At 43.7% G+C, this 21089-nt stretch overlaps 2 protein-coding genes across 8 annotated transcripts in view; one reads left to right on the top strand and one right to left on the bottom strand.

The window, feature by feature from the left end:
* Positions 1–21089, top strand: part of nf1a (neurofibromin 1a) — a 306791-nt gene that overhangs the window by 174909 nt on the left and 110793 nt on the right. The gene's annotated exons all lie outside the window — the stretch shown is intronic.
* omg (oligodendrocyte myelin glycoprotein) lies at positions 10561–15350 on the bottom strand. Its single transcript, XM_078422139.1, has 2 exons — positions 15189–15350; positions 10561–12965 (listed from the first exon to the last, which is right to left on the bottom strand). The coding sequence occupies exon 2, from the start codon at positions 12919–12921 to the stop codon at positions 11401–11403; it is 1521 nt and encodes a 506-aa protein (XP_078278265.1). The 5' UTR covers positions 12922–12965; positions 15189–15350; the 3' UTR covers positions 10561–11400.

Raw genomic sequence — 21089 nt, 5'->3', positions numbered from 1 at the left:
ATATCGGTTCCGAAGAATTGCTGGGAAATGTAGCAGGATTACAATTCGGCAATATAAAAGCAAAAGTTTAATTGTGAGTGGATTAATAGAGTAGGGAAGAAATTTTCTGTGAAGAACAGAAAATTAGGGTGTAAAAGCTTCTCCGGTTTCATGTGGAGAAATTGTTAGTCTCTTACAGTTGGGAATGGGAGGATTTATAAAAGGGAACAAAGAAATAGCCGAGTAGTTAAACAAATAATTTGGCTCTGTCCTCTTTGAAAAGGACATGAATATTATCCTAACAATGCTCAGGATCGAAGTACAATAAAATAGGAATTGAAGGAACAGCGTCAGTTTAAAAATAAGGTGCTAGAAAAATTGTCACTGAGAGATGATAAATCTAAGGCCTGGTAGTTTGCATCCTAGGATATAAAAAGAGGTAGCGGTAGAAATTGTGTGTGCATTGGTTGTCATCTCACGCAATTCTATAGATTTTGGAGCTATTTTGGAGTTCTAAATTAGAGAATGGAAAATGTAAGGGAAAAGAGGTTTTTTTTTTAAAAGTCCAATTGCAAACCAGTTGGCCTAATAAAAGCAGGAGGGAAAATTCTGAAGTCTGTTGTCAAGAAGGTAATAATAGAACACTGATAAAATATCCACAAAATTAGGCAAGTCAACATGAAAGGGAAATCATGTTTGACAAATCTACTGGAACTTCTTGAGGATATAACTGGTAGCTTAGATAAGGGAGAGTTAGTGGATGTGTATTTGAGTTTTGGGAACAACTTTGATAAAGTCCCACATAAGATACTAGTGTCCAAAATTAAAGCACATGGGATTGGGATTATATAGTGGTATGAATTGAACATTGATTGGCAGACAGGATATAAAATAGGAAAAAAAGAAACTTTCTCAGGGTGATAAGCTGCAAATAGTAATGTATCTGGGTTCTATAGTGGCATGGATTGAAAATTGTTTGACAGACAGGATATGAAGTGAGGGGAAAAAAAGGTGCTTTCTCTGGGTGATGAGCTGTACATAGTAAGGGAGGGTTTGATAAGCACCTCAGCTATTCACCATCTAAGTCAATGATTTGGGAAAATCTGTTCATTCAAGAGTGGTGAACCTGTGAAATTCTCCACGGTGGAAAATGTTGTACATCAAATCATTGAATACATTTAACAATGCAAGGTTTCTAGAAAAAGAAGCCATAAGGGTAAAGAGCGGAAAGAAGGAAATGGTATTGAAATGCATTATGATAGCATAGAATGGCAGTATAGGCTAAATGGGCCTACGAGAACACCCTTCCTCAGATGAAGAGAAATGGATGCTCAATAAAGTCAAGATGTGCTCTCAATATCTGGAATGAAGGAGATTACAAAAGGTGGTCAACACTGCCCGGTCCATCAGGGGTACTAACCTCCCCACAATGGAAGGGATCCATAGAGCATGCTGCCTCAGGAAAGCATCCTGCACCATCGTGGATCCACATCGCCTTGTCTGCGCTCTCATTTCACTCGTACCATTAGGAAGAAGGCACAGGAGTCTAAAAACAGGCCACCAAGTTCAAGAATAGTTTCTTCCCAGCAAACTTAAGGCTCTTGATCACGACACAATAGACAATAGACAATAGGTGCAGGAGTAGGCCATTCGGCCCCTCGAGCCAGCACCGTCATTCAATGTGATCATGGCTGATCATTCTCAATCAGTACCCCGTTCCTGCCTTCTCCCCATACCCCCTGACTCCGCTATCCTGAAGAGCTCTATCTAGCTCTCTCTTGAATGCATTCAGAGAATTGGCCTCCACTGCCTTCTGAGGCAGAGAATTCCACAGATTCACAACTCTCTGACTGAAAAAGTTTTTCCTCATCTCCGTTCTAAACGGCCTACCCCTATTCTTAAACTGTGGCCCCTGGTTCTGGACTCCCCCAACATTGGGAACATGTTTCCTGCCTCTAACGTGTCCAACCCCTTAATAATCTTATACGTTTTGATAAGATCCCCTCTCATCCTTCTAAATTCCAGTGTATGCAAGCTGGTTGCTCCAGTCTTTCAACATATAACCTGTGAACTAAAGATTATCTTTGGTTGCACTGAGAACTTCAGGGTTTTGTTTGCACTGATATTAGAGTTATTAGCTTATTGAGAATATTTTTTATTACATATCATTTAGATGCCTCGTGTTACAGGCTTGTTATGCTGTTGCAAGTGAGCATTTTTCGGTACATCTGACAATTAAAACACTCTTGACTCGTCAATACAAATGCAGCAAAATATCTCTATTCCTCCATTCAAAGTCTCTAGCTACGAAGACCAATGTGTCATCAGCCTTTCTGAGTAACTGTTGCACCTGCCTGCTTGCTTTTGATGATTTGTGCACTGTTTTTCAAGATGGGGGGCAAATATCAAAACTTATTTTCAAAGGAGTGATTCTCTTGCTTTTCTGCCATTAGTATTCACTGAAACTGGGCTCACTGTGGGTCCCCTGTGGTGACACAGCTGTACTACAGCATTTGGGACAGTCATTGCTCAAACGACTGATAAATATAATTGAGAACAGAATGAAGACATTTCTTTAAATGCTCGGGTCTGATTACAATTAGCATTTTTTTCTCTCTCTTCCATCGCAATCCCTCGTCCTGAGATTATTTCTTTCCATTGTGGGTTGTGAACTAGTTGTAGGCAATCACGTGGGATTCGCAGATTCTGCCACAGAAAGCAGTTGAAGCCAGCTTATCAAGAAAATTTAGGAAGGAGTTAGATGTATTTCTTAGGACTAATGGGGTTATGAGATGTGAGAAGAAAGTGGGAACATAGTATTGAATTTGAATGATCAACTATATTCAGCATTGAATGGAGGAACAGGTTCGAAGGGCTGAATGGCCTTCTGCTCCTAAATTCTATGGTTCGATGTCTGTAAATAAATTACAGATGGGAATTATACATTTTAAGTTCAAGATCAGGAAACCTTCTGGACCTACCAGTTTTATTCCTGTATAGGTGCTTAATGAGGCTAAATGGGTTAATCAGCATTTAACGCGAGTTTGACCAAATGAATTCCTTTGTTATCATATCATATACATACAGCCGGAAACAGGCCTTTTCGGCCCTCCAAGTCCGTGCCGCCCAGTGATCCCCGTACATTAACACTATCCTACACCCACTAGGGACAATTTTTACATTTACCCAGCCAATTAACCTACATACCTGTACGTCTTTGGAGTTTCCATCGCTGGTATATTTATGATATGAAACAATCAGAAGTGAAAGGATGGTCGGTTTTATTTCAAAATCCCTGGGATGTCAAATATTTTGCCTTTGACAAGGTGCCACGTGGTGGACTGGTCTGGAAGGTTAGATCACATGGGATCCAAGGCAATCTAGCCAATTGGGTTCAGATTTGTCTTCAATGCAGGAAACAGGCTAGTTGTTTTTCAAACTGGAGGCCTGTAACAAGTGCTGTACCATATGGATCAGTGTTGTTGACACTTTTCCACACTTTTCCCCATCTCCCAGAGTTCACAGGATCACAGAATAGTTACGTCACAGATGGATAAAAATTGTTCTTTGAAAGAGCACTTCAGCTCATCTGACTCTCCTGCCCACTCGTCATGGCCCTGAAGATTTATTCTTTGCAGCTTTACCTTGCTCCCTAATTAATCTTTCTTTTTCACCACTCTGGTTGTGCATTCCAGATCCTATTCACTTGCTATGTTAAAAAAAAAATCCTCCCCACATTGCATTTGGAAGGATTTGTGTGCTAAACCTGCACCCCGAGTCTGGTTTACATGTGGGACCCAGTGGCGATCTTACTTCTAGCTCTGATCAGCTCAGCAGACACAGAAAACCTCAATACATCCGTAGTGAGTCTCTCAAGCAAGTCAGTTTATTCAGGCCTTGGCAGTAGGTACTGGAGTAAAATGTTTCACTCACTCAAAACACAGAGCAATTTATAGTGTGTGCGTTATAATGGTTACATGCAGACATTATCTTTTAAAGTAATTCACCAGTAACCCACTTTGTAGTCTCTAATTCATATTTATCTCTGCTGGGGTTGCTGTTATCTGTCAGATCACATTTTTGTCTTTTCTGTGGGACTCTCCTTCCTTTGACTACAAACCATTTCCCCATTTTCTCTGTAAATGGGTGTCATGAACAAACATATCTTATCTTAAGATCAATGTTATTGTACTCAGCCTGCTTCACAAGTACCCTATTCTTATCTTTGTGTCAGCTATCTATTGCAAACTAAACACTTCCCTAATCTAATTGCTACGTCTTCAAACATGACACAAGTTAGCTTCCCATTGTTGGCGGACTTTCCCATCATACTTTTCCCATATGTCAGCTCTTGGCTTATTATTAGACTTAGCAAATTTTATTCTTTTCATTGCCTGAGACACTGGTTCGATCCTGACTATGGGTGCTGTCTGTACGGAGTTTGTACGTTCTCCCCGTGACTGCATGGGGTTTCCCCCAGATGCTCCAGTTTCCTCCCACTTGTCACTAGTCTGAAGGATGGTGCTAGTGTACAGGGATCGCTGTTCAGCGAGGACTTGGTGGGCTGAAGGGTCTCTTTCCACGCTATATCCTTTAAAAAAAATCCCTCCATCGGTTTTTTTGGCAATCAACGTCATTCCGTATCCCAACGTTTGTGATACTTTTGAAAAGGGAACAGTTTCTCCACCTAATTCACTATTTTTCCCGTGGGTATTTACAAAAAGTCGCCACCTTTCATGATTTTGAAATACTTCGGTCAAATTTTCTTGAATTATCTTCTGTTCAAAGGAGGACAACTCCAAATTATCCAGTCTATGCATTGAACAGAATCCATGGAATCACCTTGGTGAATCCTTTTCTGCACCATCTCCAAAACCTTCTCATCTTCGCTAACACGTGGCAGCCTACAATTGCACACAATAGCCCAGTCGTGGCTAAACCAGTGTTTAACCTGTTCACTGCAAAGTTTTTTTTTCATGATCCATATGTATACTTGGGGGTGGCACTGAACAGGTTAATGCACTTATTTTCAATGTCACTGTAAAACTGACAACATCGCTATATTACTCAATACCTCAACCAATTCTGTCATGTTGAAACAAAGTGTGTACATTTTTAAATCTCACTGTATTTGTGCCTCGATAATGCTGCCTGTTCTTATTTGTTGTGTCTAAATTTAATTGCTCACACTCATCGGCAAGAAATTTCATCTTTCAAATATCCACCCATTTCACCAGCCTGTCTATTTCTTAAAACCACCTACTGTCCTTCCAGTTTTCCAGTCCAAGTTATTGCAATAGGTTAGGGAATACATGGTTTCTAGTATTGGCTGTTGAGAAGATCCATTGGGCACCTCCTTCCACTCTGGGGAAAAATAATTCCCTTTCACTTGTATTCCTCTCTGATTCCAAACGTTTGGTGTGATTTGCCTTCAGCAAATCCATGCTGCCTTCCTGTGATCAACCCACACTTGTCCAACTCACTGCTAATTCTATTCCTGATTATGAAACACTTTCCTCACCACTGAGATCAAATTGACTAGTCTGAAGGTACTGAATTCATGCCTACACCAAGTCCTCCACCATTTCCATTCCTAATTTCCACCTGCAACTTGGAATACATTGCACCTGAGACAATCATTTGTTGGTTGTAAGTCCAACTAGTTCTTTTCGTGTTTCCACTATTAATTTTTAACATGCCTAGAATCTTAATTTCACCTACTCTTGCTGCGATTTCAGCAGCAGTATCACACTGAATACTGACATAAAGTGCTTATTAATACCTCAGCCACATCCTTTACCTCCAGAGGAGAATTACATTTTTGGCTTTGGCCTTATTTCTCTTGCGACCCTGTTACTACCTCCATGTATGAGTATATTTTCTGACAGCCTTTTGTTCCCCTTTTCACTTCCTCTGTGAACTTTCTACAATTAGCCTGGCTCTCATTTGTGTTAACTACTGGACTTTGGTCATTTGTTTTTTTCACATTATTTTACACTCTCTGTTTGATCATGAATGCAGCTGAAACCTTCCATTTTAAAAGGCTCCCGATATTTTGCTACGGTTTTGCCGGCAAAACTTTGTTTAATTTCTGTTCTTCTCGTCAAATAGGCCCTTCAGTTCACTGAGTCTATGTAAAACATCAACGGTCCATTCTCATTCTCATTTGATTCTCCACACATTCCCATGAATGACCTCCTCCCCCATCTCATTCCACAACACATCTGAAGATAGACCCAAAAAGCTGGAGTAACTCAGCGGGACAGGCAGCATCTCTGGAGAGAAGGAATGGGTGATGATTTGGGTCGAGACCCTTCTTCAGACTGGTTAGGGATAGGGGAAACGAAAGATATAGATAGTGATGAGAGATAAAGAACAACGAATGAAAGATATGCAAAAAAGTAACGATGATAAAGGAAACTGGCCATTATTAGCTGTTTGTAGGGTAAAAATGAGAAGCTGGTGCGAATTGGGTGGGGGTGGGATAGAGAGGGAAGGAATGCCAGGGCTACCAAGTGAGAGAAATCAATATTCATACCACTAGGCTGTAAGTTGCCCAAGCAAAATATGAGATGCTGTTCCTCCAATTTGCGTTTAGCCTCACTGACAATGGAGGAGACCGAGGACAGAAAGGTCTGTGTAGGAATGGGAAGGAGACTTAAAGTGTCCAGCAACTGGGAGATCAGGTTAGTTCACGCAGGCTGAACGAAGGTGTTCCGCGAAATGATAGCCCAGTCTGCGTTTGGTCTCGCCGATGGAGAAGAGTGCACGTCTTGAACAATGGATGCAGCAGATGAGGTTGGAGGAGTGCAAGTGAACCCCTGCCTAACCTGAAAGGACTGTCGGTGTCCTTGGACAGAGTCAAGGGAGGAGGTATAGCGAAAGGTGTTGCATCATCTGCGGTTGCAGGGGAAGGTACCTGGGGAGGGGGTGGTTTGGGTGGGAAGGGATGTTAACTAGGGAGTTGCAGAGGGAACGGTCTCTGCGGAAGGCGGAAAGGAGTGGAGATGGGAAAATGTGGCTAGTGGTGGGATCCCGTTGGAAGTGGTGGAAATTTCGGAGCATTATGTGTTGTACGTGACGGTTGATGGGGTGGAAGGTGAGGACTAGGGAGACTCAGTCTCTGTTGCGACTAGGGGGAGGGGGAGCAAGGGCGGAGCTGCGGGGTACCGAGGAGACACGAGTGAGGGCCTAGTCTATGATGAGAGAGGGGAACCCCCGTTTCCTAATTAATGAGGACATCTCTGATGTTCTAGTATGGAACATCTCATCTTGGGCGCAGATGCGGTGTAGATGGAGGAATTGGGAGTGGGGGGATAGAGTTTTTGCAGGAAGCAGAATGGGAAGAAGTGTAGTCGAGATAGTTATGGGAGTCAGTGGGTTTGTAATAGGAGTCAGTCATTAGTCTCTTACCTGTGATGGAGTGTGAGATGAAGAAAGGGGAGCGAGGTGTCGGAGATGGTCCAAGTAAATTTGAGTGCAGGATGAAAATTGGTGGTGAAGTTGATGAAGTCCATGAGTTCTGCATGGGTGCAGGAGGCAGCACCGATGGAGTCATCAATGTAACGGAGATAGAGTACGGGGATAGGGCCAGTGTACGCCTGGAACAGGGATTGTTCAACGTATTCTACCAAGAGGCAGGCATAGCTGGGGCCCATGTGGGTGCCCATAGTTATGCCTTGGACTTGGAGGAAGTGGGAGGAGTCAAAGAAGAAGTTGTTGAGGGTGAGGACCAGCTCCGCTAGGCAGAGTAGAGTGTTAGTGGAGGGAAATTGGATGGTTCTGCGGTCGAGGACGAAACATGGGGCTTTAAGGCCTTGCTGGTGGGGGATGGAGGTGCAGAGTGACTGCATAGTGAAGATGAGGGAGTGGGGGCTCGGAATGCGCAAGTCATTAAAGAGACGAAGGGGATGTGTGGTATCTCGGACATAGGTCGGGAGAGATTGGACCGGGGTGGGACCGGATGGCGTCTAGGTACGTGGAAATCATTTCCATGGGACTGGAGCAGGCAGAAACACTGGGTCTGCCAGGGCAGTTGTGTTTGTGGATTTTGGGGAGAAGTAAAAGCAGGCTGTGCGGGGCTGGGAAACAATAAGGTTGGAGGCTGTGGAACATAGACAGCCGGAAGTGATGAAATCAGCAATGGTGTTTGAAATTAAGGCCTGGCGCTCATCTGTGGGATCATGGTCCAAGGATAAGTAGGAGGAGGTGTCTGAGAGTTGTAGCCTGGTCTCAGCCCGGTTGAGGTCAGCGTGCCAGACTACCGCAGCACCTCCCTTGTCGGCAGGTTTGATTATAATGTCAGGGTTGCAGCAGAGTGAGCGGAGGGCTGTACGTTCAGAGGGGGTGAGGTTAGAGTAGGTTAGGGGAGTGGAAAAGTTGAGACGGTTGATGTCATGCCGGCAGTTGGAAATAAAGACGTCTTGAGAGGATAGAAGGCCGTTCTGGGGAGTCCAAGAAAAGGGGGTCATCACTGGGTGGTGAGGACTCCTTCCCATAGAAAAAGGTGCAGAGGCGATAGAAGAAAAGCTCTACGTCGTGGCGGACCCGGAACTAGTTGATGTGGGGGTGGAGGGGAACGAATGCGAGGCCTCTGCTGAGGACAGACCGTTCCATATCAGCAAGGGGGAGATCAGGGGGGGGATGGTGAAGATGACAAGGGTGGGGGTTGGGGTCAGAGGGGGGCGAGGGAGTGGTCAAAGGCCAAGGCGAGGTCTGATGGGGGGGATGGTGGGTGTTCAGAGAGGAGGGGGGTGTGAGGACTATTGTATAGGTGGGGTGTGGCTGGGGTAACCTGGTTAAAAGAGGGGGAAGGGGAAGACCCCTCACTACTGAGGTCACCTGTAGGATGGGATGTGTGGGGGGGGAGCAGTCGGACCCAGCAGAGTCAGGCCACGTGGTTTTGGAGTCTGCATCGTGGAGGCTGTGTGCCTGGTGCTGAGCCTGGTGACCGCTCTAGCCCGATGGTGGGCGGTGGAGAGGTGAGGGTCGGAGGAGTCGCTGGTGGAGGCCCGCGGGGGGCTGGAGTAGAGATATGGGTTGGTGGCCCTGGTTTGGTTTAGAGATCCAGCATGGAAACAGGCCCCTCGGCCCACCGAGTACATGCCAACCATCCATCACCCGTTCACACCACTCTCATGTTATCCCACTTTCACATCCACTCCCTACACACTAGAGAACACTTACAGAGGCCAAATTAACCAACAGACCCACATGTCTTTAGGATGTAGGAGACAACCCAAGCGAAACTCCACACAAACAACATCCGAGATCAGGTTCAAACCTGGCACTGTGAGGCAGCAACTCAATCAACTGCACCATTGTGCTACCAACTCTCCTTTGGTCTGAAAACGTTCTACTATTTCTGGTGCTGTTTATCTCCTCCAATCTTGTTTGCATTTTCTTTCCATTTTAACACTACCCTCCTCTACCCAGGCTCCTGCGAAATCAACTTAAACCTCTCGCCAGAGTGCTAATGAACCTGCCCATGAGGACATTGGCCCTGGCTCTGTTACGGTGTAATCAAGCCAAGCAACATCAAGCCCCACCAAAACTTGTTCCGTGCCCTGGGGATGGATAAGCCTGGGTATCACTGTTACAAACACCCATTTTTCTGTGCTAAGCTCCTATTTCGATATGCCCTAGTGTGTGGAAGGGAGTAACCTGGAGTTTGCTGCCTTTTGCGATCCTGCATTGTAACCTTACCTTAAATACTTTACATCTGCCTGCAGGACCTTATTAATTTCTTTCATGACGGATTGAGGCCATGGCCTCCGATCTGTTCACCCTCTTCCCTCCAGAACTTCTTTCTGCACTTCATGATACCCTTAAAGATGGCATCCGGGAAGCAAATGTGCCATTGTGAAATCACCTCTACAACCATGGGGAAAGCTGGTCTGCTCCCCTAACCACACAGGGCCCCGGAATGGAAACACTAGGGACACCAGATACTGGAACCTTGAATAGTACATATATTTCTGGAGTAACTCAGCGGGTCATGCAGCATCTCTGGAAGGGGTGCATTGGCAAATTTCCAGTCGCAGTCCGAAAAGTCACCTATCCATGTCTTCCAGAGATGCTACCTGACCCGCTGAGTTGCTCCAGTACTTTGTGTCTTTGCTTCCACAGGAAACCCAGCGCATTGGATGGACTACGGTGGCATCGGCTGTTTAGTTTAGTTGAGAGACACAGCGTGGAAACAGGCCTTTTGGCCCACCGAGTCCACGCCAACCAGCGATCCCCATACACGAGCACTACACTACACGTACTAAGGACAATTTTAGCAAGCTAATTAACCTACAAACCCTTACGCCTTGGAGCGTGGGAGGAAACCAGAGTAAGCCCACGCAGGTCACGGGATGGACAAACTATTTGCCTCACTCCTTGGTTTTGAGAACGAGTGATATGAAGTGAGAGGCCACTGTATTGTGTGGTATTTGCTGCGGGCTAGTTGCACATTCATGATTATTATAGGCTAGGTTTAATAGATAAACCAAAGGGCTTGTGAAAACATTTTGTTGCAATGTTTTTGTGTATTTCAAATAGGTTTTTAATTAAGAAATTTAATGCAAGCATTCAACGGGCCTTGCAAGATTAAACGTTTTATTTGGCTTTTAAGTGAATTACATTGCAATTAATTTGCATTTACAAAATAATTTAGCAGTTGCATTCATCCACCTACATAAGGAGAAAACTGTTTTAAAAAAAAGCATAATAGAAACTGAACCCATCAAACATTTCCGATGGATAAGAATTGTTTTAGTAGTAAAATTATTGAACCATTTCCAAGAGTTAAGTTGGAATTCTGAATTAATGAACTTGTGCTGGGAGATATAACATATTATTCAAAGCACAAGGTATTCCGTTAGTTCCTCATCCACTTGATGATCAGGGTACTTCCTGCAACTAGTTGGGGCGCTGTTTTGTAGTGAAGCTGTATCTTTAGGCTGTTCCCTTTTCCCTTGTGATCGAACGGAAGTGTTGGGCTGCCTTGCCGTTCTGTCTTCTGACCAACTCCAGCACCTTGTTCCTCATGTGTGAGCCTTTACCTCAAACGCTTTGAACGCATTGGAGATGCTGGCCTCTTAGGGTTAGGGCTTAGGGCTCACATCGGAATCTGATCCTGTCCAAGTTGAGCAATCACCTTGCCACACTTGAGAGTAACTGCCTTTGAGATAAACGAGCCCCAGGGTGAACATTGTTTTATTCATTTCTCTTCGGGTCATAGGACAAAAAGATCAATCCGAATAGGGCTAAAGCAAAACTCACCCGAGATCAGACTTGTTTGTTGTGACCCATGACAGCCATCTTTAGAGGCATTAGTGTTTCATTACTGTAACAAAGTATTTTAAAATTATCTGTCCCGTTAAACGAAGATATCGTTGGCATTGTCAGCCATGGTTGTTTACCTTGTTTAAATTACTAAACAACCAGCGGCAGCAACATGGACAGAACCATGAAGCATGTTATCCCTGTACATTGGTGTGCTTTTGATGTTGGTTTTTGTGTCGTCACAATTTGGTGTACAGTGCTTTTTGTTCCAGTGATTCCATTACCCGTTGGCACTGTGGTCAGACCGGAGGTAACAACCTGAAATGGACTTGAAGCATTTCCTACTGCACTGTCAGAAGTGGTTGCATTTGTAACACTTGGGCTTGAGACCATTGAGATTCCAGCAGAAGCGGGTGACGTGCGACTTGCAATGGATGTTGAGTCAAAAGTTGACGGCGATGTTAATCTGCTGGTCTGGTTGTCCACGGTTGCACTTGACATGCTGGTACTTGCAGTGGACCTGGGTAAAACTGTGCTGTTGGAGTTGAATTCAGGTGCAGTGATGGGCACCGTAGTTGACGGTGGTCCTTCTGTTATATCGCCAAGAGTACTCACCAATTCACTTGGAATTTCGGTGCTCGCTGTTTGCAAGGTGATATTCTGAGTAGGTATAGGTGATACCGAACCGCCAGTGAAGCTTGATGCTGTTGAATACAACCGAGAGGAAGAAACTGAGTCTGAAAGTGGTGAAATATTAGTTTTGTGACTCGCTAAGGAGTACGGTGTGCTCACTTTGGACTCTTTGTGTCTGGTACTTGTCGTTGTTCCAATATAGGACTGATAACTTGTAAAGGTTGAGCTGACGATTGCTGCTTTATTTATACTGGAGCCGCATCCACTTTGACCACGTTTGCTTTCTGCAGTGCATGGACACCCAAGCACTGTCGGTACGGTTTGCAACCATCTCAACAGATGCACATTCTGTCCGTTGTTGCACACCCATTTATTTCCATACAGACTAATCAACTCCAAACCAGTGAGCTGATCAACAGTACCACTTGGAATAAATTGAAAGCTGTTGTTGTTCAAGTACAATTTCAAGAGGCTTTTGTGATGAAAAGTTTCTGGAAGGATAGTGTGCAAGTTGTTGTGTGATAAGTCTAAAGTACTCAAGTTGGAGGGCATGTTGGTCGGGACTGTCCAGAATTTGTTTCCACTGAAATTGAGGGACTTCAGGTTAATCAGCGTGTTGTTAATTAAAAAAGCCCTTTCAATCAAGTTGTTGGACACGTCCAGTTTTATAAGGTTCCACTGGGAGACGGTGTCATCCTTCTGAAGTACTTTGATGTCATTATTTGATGCATCAAGTTCCCACAGTGCCAATGGAAGCAGCATTGGCATATTACGGAGCCGATTATTAGATATGTCAAGGAATCTCAAATTGATGAACTCGGTCAGCCTGTCATCAAGGTCCTCAATGGCATTATGAGATAAATTGAGTGAGATTATGTTGGGCTGGATGTTGTTGGGAAGCGCTATTAAGTTTCTGCCTGAGCAATCTATGTGCCTTGCATTGTGGGAGCACAAACACTCCGGAGGGCAGGTGGCTGCGGCTGAAGACAGGATGGATAAAAGAGCCAACAAGCATCTGGTTAACTTGCAAAATCCCATTGTTGTCCTGGAAAGAAGATAATTGAACAATGGTCGTTTTCTCTCTGCAACAAAAAAAAGTACATCCATCATCAGGTTTATTATTGTCACATGTTCCAGGTACAGCGAAAAGCTTTGTTTTGCATGCTTAGCTTAATTTAATTTATTATTGTCACATGTACATAGATACAGTGAAATGCTAATTCTGCAGCCTATCCAGTCACACCATTACCATAGATGAGTACAATAGATCCCATTCGTAACAAGGACAGAATCTCCCTCGTTCTCACCTTCCATCCCACCAGCCAGCATATCCAACAAATCATCCGCCAACATTTCCGTCACCTACAACGGGACCCCACCACTGGCCACATCTTCCCATCCCCTCCCCTTTCTGTGTTCCGCAGAGACCGCTCCCTCCGTAACTCCCTGGTCCACTCGTCCCTTCCTACCCAAACCATCCCATCCCCGGGAACTTTCCCTTGCAACCGCAGGAGATGCAACACCTGTCCCTTTACCTCCCCCCTCAACTCCATCCAAGGACCCAAACAGTCTTTCCAGATGAGACAGAGGTTCACCTGCACCTCCTCCAACCTCATCTATTGCATCCGCTGCTCTAGATGTCAACTTCTTTACATCGGCGAAACCAAACGCAGGGTCGGCGATCGTTTCGCTCAACACCTTTGCTCAGTCCGCCTTAATCAACCTGATCTCCCGGTGGCTGAGCACTTCAACTCCCCCTCCCACTCCCAGTCTGACCTTTCTGTCATGGGCTTCCTCCAGTGCCATAGTGAGGCCCACCGGAAATTGGAGGAACAGCACCTCATATTTCGCTTGGGCAGCTTGCAGCTCAGCGGTATGAACATTGACTTCTCCAACTTTAGATAGTTCCTCAGTTCCTCTGTCCCTCTCTTCCCCTCCCCCTTCCCAGTTCTCCCTCTATCTTCCTGTCTCCACCTATATCCTTCCTTTCTCCCGCCCCCCCTGACATCAGTCTGAAGAAGGGTCTCGACCCGAAACGTCACCCATTCCTTCTCTCCTGAGATGCTGCCTGACCTGCTGAGTTACTCCAGCATTTTGTGAATAAATACCTTTGATTTGTACCAGCATCTGCAGTTATTTTCTTACGCTATCCAAACAGATCAGATAAACCAAAGGTGGATATAATCAGTTCCAACTCAAGTACGATAGATAAAGTAAAGAGGAAGATACAGAGTGTGGAATATAGTTGCCGGCATTGTAACACATCAATTCCATAAACAAAGTCCAATGTCCACAATGGAGTATCAGTGAATCGAATGGAACCCTAGCTTGTGCATGGACCCCAGATGCCTGATAGTGAAGGTGACAAATTAACTTGTGATTGTTGAAAGGATCTGATTTTCAAATATTAAGCTTTGCCCTCTGGCTGAACATTTTCAATCTGACTGCCCAATGTAAAGATATAACTGTTATGTTGTGGCCATTCTGCCCCCCCTTTCCCTTTACACCCCCGCAATGCGTCCATGCCCACCTCTTCGAAACTAAAATACCCCATGAAAGTGTCTGACCTCAGCTCGGGTGAGATTCTTCAATGATATGCCATGGCTGACAAGATAATTGCATCGAGAATCTCAAAAGGGACATGCCTTGCATTCTAATGCTCCTGTGGCCCAGTTCCAGTGTGGTGTTAGTGAGTGCCTTAGCCTGTATTTGTCTAAGAGCCTAAATGTCTGAATAGCCCATTATTGTTGCTTGTGTTAAAACAACTGGACATAGAAACGTTTTGAAATGATTAAAACACAATGCCAATTTTTTATGTTGATGGTGAGATTACAACTTTATGATTCTTCAACACTAAAACATTCCCCATGAAAGAAAAATAGTATATTTTTAAAGTTGTTGTTAACTCAACATTTTAAAAACAAATGTACAGTATTATTCCTAATGATAAAGGCTATATGTGATAATTATTCATTCACCACCTAAATTGCCAGCACAATACACATGTGTTCAGTTTTAATAGAATACCGCTTTTCAATATTTACAAAAATGCAATAAATGGTTATTTTTATAAGCAGTATGGGACTAAGATATCTGATGAAAGGCTATTTTGTCTAATGGCTGTTAGAATTTCAGCTGCTGCCTTGGATTCCGTGTTCCCAAGCACTGCATAAAAATCCATTTTAGCTGGTCTCAACAAATTTCTTTTCCCTCTGCAGTCTCTGGAAAATGGTGCGAGTTTAAAAAAAAAATAACTTGACTGATAAGAACAAGCAAAACACTGATGGAAATCATAGTGGACTTACCAAAGCAGTTCCGTTCAAGTCGTCTTGTTGCACAAGTGCTCTTGATGCAGATGTTGAGTCTCGGACACTTGCTCACAAATGAACTATTTATTTCGAAAGGACGCAGGGATCTTTGGAGTAAGGACAGTGCCCTGATCGGAGTTTAATCTAAATTACGTATTATTGACAATATGACCTCATTTCTAAGACACCTCCCCATATTGTGCATGACACAAATTAAATTTATTATTTTGGTAGCACTAGACGAGTGGCAGGCAGCCAGTTTGTTGCATTGCCATTGTTAATGCAGCGTTGAAAAATGTAGTTGTGTTTTTTGAAGCAATGGGGAATGTTAAGTTGCGCGCTGTTTAAGGTTACTGATTTGCAGTTTAAATGAAAAACGATGATAGATTAATACAATTTTATTCCTTGGGGTGCAATAAGCTAAGAGATGATCAGAAAGAGGTATATAAAATTATGAGGGGAATCGATAGGATAAATACAGTCTTTTACCAAGGGTAGGAAAATCAAGGTCCAGATGGCATAGCTTTAAGGTGAGAGGGGAAAGATTTGACAGGAACTTTTTGAGAGGGCAACTTTTTCACTCAGAGGGTAGTGAGTATGTGGAATGAGCTGCCAGAGGAGGTAGTTAAGACCGATATAATAACAGCATTTAAAAGACACTTAGACAGGTACATGGTGGATAGGAAGGCTCAGAGGGATATTGGCCAAACGCAGGCAAATAGGATGAGCTTTGATTGGGCAATTGGGTCAGCATGGACGAGTTGGGGAGATAAAGTGTTTAGCAATCGGGAGATTGGGTAGATTTATTCCCTACCCCTCCCATTCCCATACTGATGCTTCTGTCCTGGGCCTCCTCCACTGTCATAATGAGGCACAGCGCAAATTGGAAGAACAACACCTCATATTTTGCCTGGGCAGCTTACACCCCAGTGATATGAATATTGACTTCTCTAATTTCGTAATCCTTGCTTTCCCTCTCTCTCCATCCAAGCCTAGTTCTCCGACCAGTTTCACCAGTTCCCCTGATTAAATTTTGTATCTATGCTTTGTTGTCACCTTCCCCTCGCTTACAATGATCTATTCTTCATTGTCCTTGGACCCCATCCACGTTGATGTCTCATTTTAACACCTTACCCTTCCTTATCTCTCCGTCTCCCCTGACTCAGTCTGAAAAAGGTCTCGCCCGAAACGGCACCCAATCCTTCTATCCAGAGTTGCTGCCTGTCCCACTGAGTTACTCCAGCATTTTATGTCTATCTTCAGTGTAAGTTCCTTCCTACACACTCCTGGACACGGATGAGAGTGTATTGGTGGCAGCTTTCAGGGAGTTTGTAAATGTATTCCAGCTAATGTTGTACACATAGTTTCCTCTTTTGTGCATCACTTTCCCTGGTATGACAAATGGGAAACTATCACAGCAAAGCACAAAGTGCTGGAGCAACTCAGCAGGCAGGCAGCATCTGTGGAGGGAATGAGCAGACAACATTTGCTAGGCACATGTTTGATTTTTATGGCATTTCTCCTTTCAAATTTTTTAAAATGCAAGAAAACTTGTGAGCGGGCAGGTGATGAAAAATCCTATGCTATTTTGTGTTGTGGTTGGTTGTATTACAGTTTGGGATGCCGTGTATAAATGGATGAGCTTTCGACTTTGTTCCCCATGACTGCAGCAACTTCATCGTCATTTTGATCACTGGATGTTTTATAGTTGGTGTGTAAGATGCAACACAGATTTTCCCACGGCACATTCTGAGATCTAGTCTTCATTATACAGTGCCCTCCATAATGTTTGGGACAAAGACCCATCATTTATTTATTTGCCTCTGTACTCCACAATTTGAGATTTGCAATAGAAAAAGTCACATGTGGTTAAATTGCACAGGGTATGTTTAAAAATACCCTTTAATAAAATCTGACAATGTGCACTTTAACCACATGTGATTTTTTTAAATTACAAATCTCAAATTGTGGAGTACAGAGGCAAATAAATAAATGATGGGTCTTTGTCCCAAACATTATGGAGGGCACTGTAGCTTTAACATTTCTTTTTTAAGTCCTGGTGCATGGGGATACAAAGCATCAGATTAATGTCAACATGAGGGCGGCACGGTAGCGCAGGGGCGGCACGGTAGCGCAGCGGTAGAGTTGCTGCTTTACAGCGAATGCAGCGCCGGAGACTCAGGTTCGATCCTGACTACGGGTGCTGCACTGTAAGGAGTTTGTACGTTCTCCCCGTGACCTGCGTGGGTTTTCTCCGAGATCTTCGGTTTCCTCCCACACTCCAAAGACGTACAGGTATGTAGGTTAATTGGCTGGGTAAATGTAAAAATTGTCCCTAGTGGGTGTAGGATAGTGTTAATGTGCGGGGATCGCTGGGCGGCACGGACTTGGTGGGCCGAAAAGGCCTGTTTCCGGCTGTATATATATGATGATATGATATGATATGATATGAGGGTTTGAAATGCTGACTTTCAGCAATTCTAAAACACAAAAACACAGGTAATACCATCTGATCCTTTCGGCTTATCCCACACTATTGTGCAAGCCTTTCACCACACCCAAAACAACAATTGCTCTCTGCAGAGGTAAAACAATAGCTTAAATATCCAGTATAATTTGGGGTGGTGGACAGAAAATTCTTCTGTGTTAATCATATGTCCCAAGGGATTATGTTCATGTTCAACAGTTTGATCTGCCTGAATATTGGATACTGAAAGCGGTAATCCCAGCTCCACGCCGGTTGCCTGATCAGCATAGTTCCTCCAGCACTTTGTGTTTTGCTTAAAATTCCAGCATCTACAGTATCTGATGTCACTGCTTTGAGAAATTCTCTTTTATCTGGGGAAAGAACAACAGGAGTGTTTGTTGGTAGCTGATATGGAGATACCAGAAAAATCACCTATTCATGTCCTACAGATTGTTTCCCCCCCCCCCCCCAAACTCCCCAAAATGTCACCTTTCCGCATCCTCCGGAAATGCTGAGTTACTCCTTTCTTTGTTAACCAGCATCTGCAGTTCCTTGTGTCGACTCTTTGTTTTTTTTCTGAAGTGCATTTGAGGAAAAAAAAGTGTGATTTATCATGCTGTTCCAACAAAACTTGCCCGGGAAAGTCAACCTGTACTCGAGACCTTGGGTGCGGCTTAAACTCAAAATCAGGTGACATGGAGCCGACAGCAGCACAAAGCCAAGTCGGTGCCCCAGAGAAAATCTGAAGTGAATGTGGAAATCGATATCACGTTACTTCTGTGGGACACAATTGATAGTGTGTAATTGTCTTCTGGTATTTGACCGATTGAATGCTTTCAGCATAATTCTGCTTTTATTATAAGTACATCACAGAATGATTTTATTTTGCAACGTCCAAATCTTGGATTAAATCCACTGCCCATTGTTAATTGAAATTACCTTGATTCACAGTTGTTTAGATGCTATCTCCAATTATGTGGTTCACTACATGCATTATAATGTAACCTGTACAAATAGGAACAGATTGAAGAGGTGCAAGCTTGAGTATATATTGCTCATATCACTGCCGTGAGATATTTGCCTTCCACTTCAGATGCTCGGTGGTGAGATGCTACACAGCCCTCAATGTGGCACAGTGGCAGGTCGAATTTTTGTTCCCAAGTATCTGGAATCAGGCCAAGACGCTGGTGTACAGAATGGAAATTCTGGCAGCTTAATTGTTAAACAACTAATATCAGATTTAAAATGTAAAATGCCTCTCGTCATTTAATGCTCTGTGCATCTATTACATGTTTAGACTGTGAGGAAGATGCTTCGGGAAATGAATACAATATCACCCAGTTTCTAATTCTCAAATGTAGCAGGATGGGCTCCATACTGAAAAATAAAATGAAAGAGCAACCTAGTTTAGTTTAATGTCATGTGTACATGTAAAGCTTTTGTTGCAAGATAACCAGTCAGCGGAAAGACAAATACATAATTACAATCGAGCCATCCACTGTGTACCGATACATGATAAAGGGAATAACGTGAATAACATTTAGGGTAAGATTAAGTCCAGTAAAGTCCAATCAAAGATAGTCCGAGCATCTTGAATGAGATAGATAGTAGCCCAGGACTGCTCTCTAGTTGTTGGAAGGATCGTTCAGATGCCTGATAACAGCTATGAAACTCTCTGTACAGATATCAAAGGAAGGATATGTTTGTCTGGAGTCCATGCGGAGTGAATTCACTTGATTAATTCGAGGAGTGAAGTGGTTTGACCTTTATTGATTGGGTTTTGGAAATATGTAATCTGGCCGAACAAACCACTGCCTTGGAACTGAAGATCTTTTATGATATCCTGAAGAAACAATGAACTGCAGATGCTGGTTTATACCAAAGGTAGACACAAAGTACTGGAATAACACAGCGGGTCAGGCAGCATCTCTGGAGAAATAGGATGGGTGACTTTTTGGGTTGGGACCCTTCTTCAGACTGATTGTAGTGGGGGGAGAAAGGTGGGGTGCGAGACAATGCCTGGCATGTGATAGTGGAGACACAAGGAACTGCAAATGCTGGTTTACAAAAAAAAAAGACACAAAGTGCCGGAGTGACTCATTGGGTCAGGCAGCATCTCTGGAGTACATGGATAGGTGACATTTTGGGTCGGGACCCTTCCTCAGATTGGAGTTGGAGGGGAGAATAGCTGGAATAGGGAGGTATGGGTGGGACAAAGCCTGGCAAGTGATAGGTGGATACAATTGAAGGGGTAACTGGCAGACGGTTGGAGTCAGTGACAGGCGGAGAGGTGAAAATAATAACCGATTGTAAATGACCCCTGACTTTGCTTATATCTTTCTGTTTGATGTTTTGCCTCTTTATTTCACAAGTTTCCATTTGTGCCCTCATAAAACTGTTGATGGGCCGACTTCTTGGTGATATCAGATATGCCCGTACCATTTGGAGTTCTCACCGAATGGAGTGTGTTTGGAGTATAATTCAGAAAGATCGGGCAACAGCTCAATAAATTTGACTGGCAATGAACCTGGGGTTTTGGGTCTGAACCTGCTCTGAGCAGGAGAACGTCGTCTGTCCATTCCCTCATGAGATGCTGCCAGACCCGCTGAATTTCCCCAGCATGTTGTATTTTGCTGAAGATTTCAGAATGCGTTGCTTCTTGAGTCTCGTGAGTTTAGGGTACAGTTTTGGTTTCATTTCAGGTGGCATTAAACCTGCCTCAGAGGCAGTGCAGTGAAGACTTATTAGATTGATTCCTGAAATGATTTGAGTCAATTGGGCCCACGCTCTCTGAAAACCAAGGCGATCCAACTGAAGCACGCAAGAAGCTGAGGAGGCATGGTGGAATGAATGTTCCCTGCACTGGTGGGCATGAAACTAAGGGATGCGGTTTCAGAGTAAAAGGTTAGCCAGCAAAAATTCAGATGAGGGGAAAATTCTTGTCACAGGGGACCACAAATTTTAGAAATTATTTGCCTCAGGGGTGGTGAGTCATTAAAACACGCAAGACTGATTTAAAAAAAAAATTGTAGAGGAATTCCAGTGTGTGGGGCTTGGGCAAGAAAGTAAAGTTAACACCAAAGATCGTGTCAACCATGATCTCAATGAATGGTCCAGTAGGTACAAGGAGCTGTATTTAGTTGTGTAGGAAGGAATTGCAGATCCTGATTTAAACCGAAGATAGACACAAAAAGCTGGAGTAACTCAGCGGGTCAGACAGCATTTCTGGAGAGAAGGAATAGTTGACGTTTTGGGTCGAGATCCTTCTTCAGACTGTCTCTACCTGATCTGCTTGTACGTCTTACATTGTTAACTCAAATATTACAGTCTAAAATGGATCTAACTTATTGCTCATTTCATCTGCATACCTGCTTTGTTTTTTTGTAACTTATTTCCAAAGCATTTTATAATTTAATATTCTCATATAATGT

This window comes from Rhinoraja longicauda, chromosome 26, assembly GCF_053455715.1.
Source record: "Rhinoraja longicauda isolate Sanriku21f chromosome 26, sRhiLon1.1, whole genome shotgun sequence".
Taxonomy (NCBI): domain Eukaryota; kingdom Metazoa; phylum Chordata; class Chondrichthyes; order Rajiformes; family Arhynchobatidae; genus Rhinoraja; species Rhinoraja longicauda.
The sequence above is the reverse complement of the archived record's forward strand: the minus strand, read 5'-3'. Positions and strand labels throughout refer to the sequence as shown.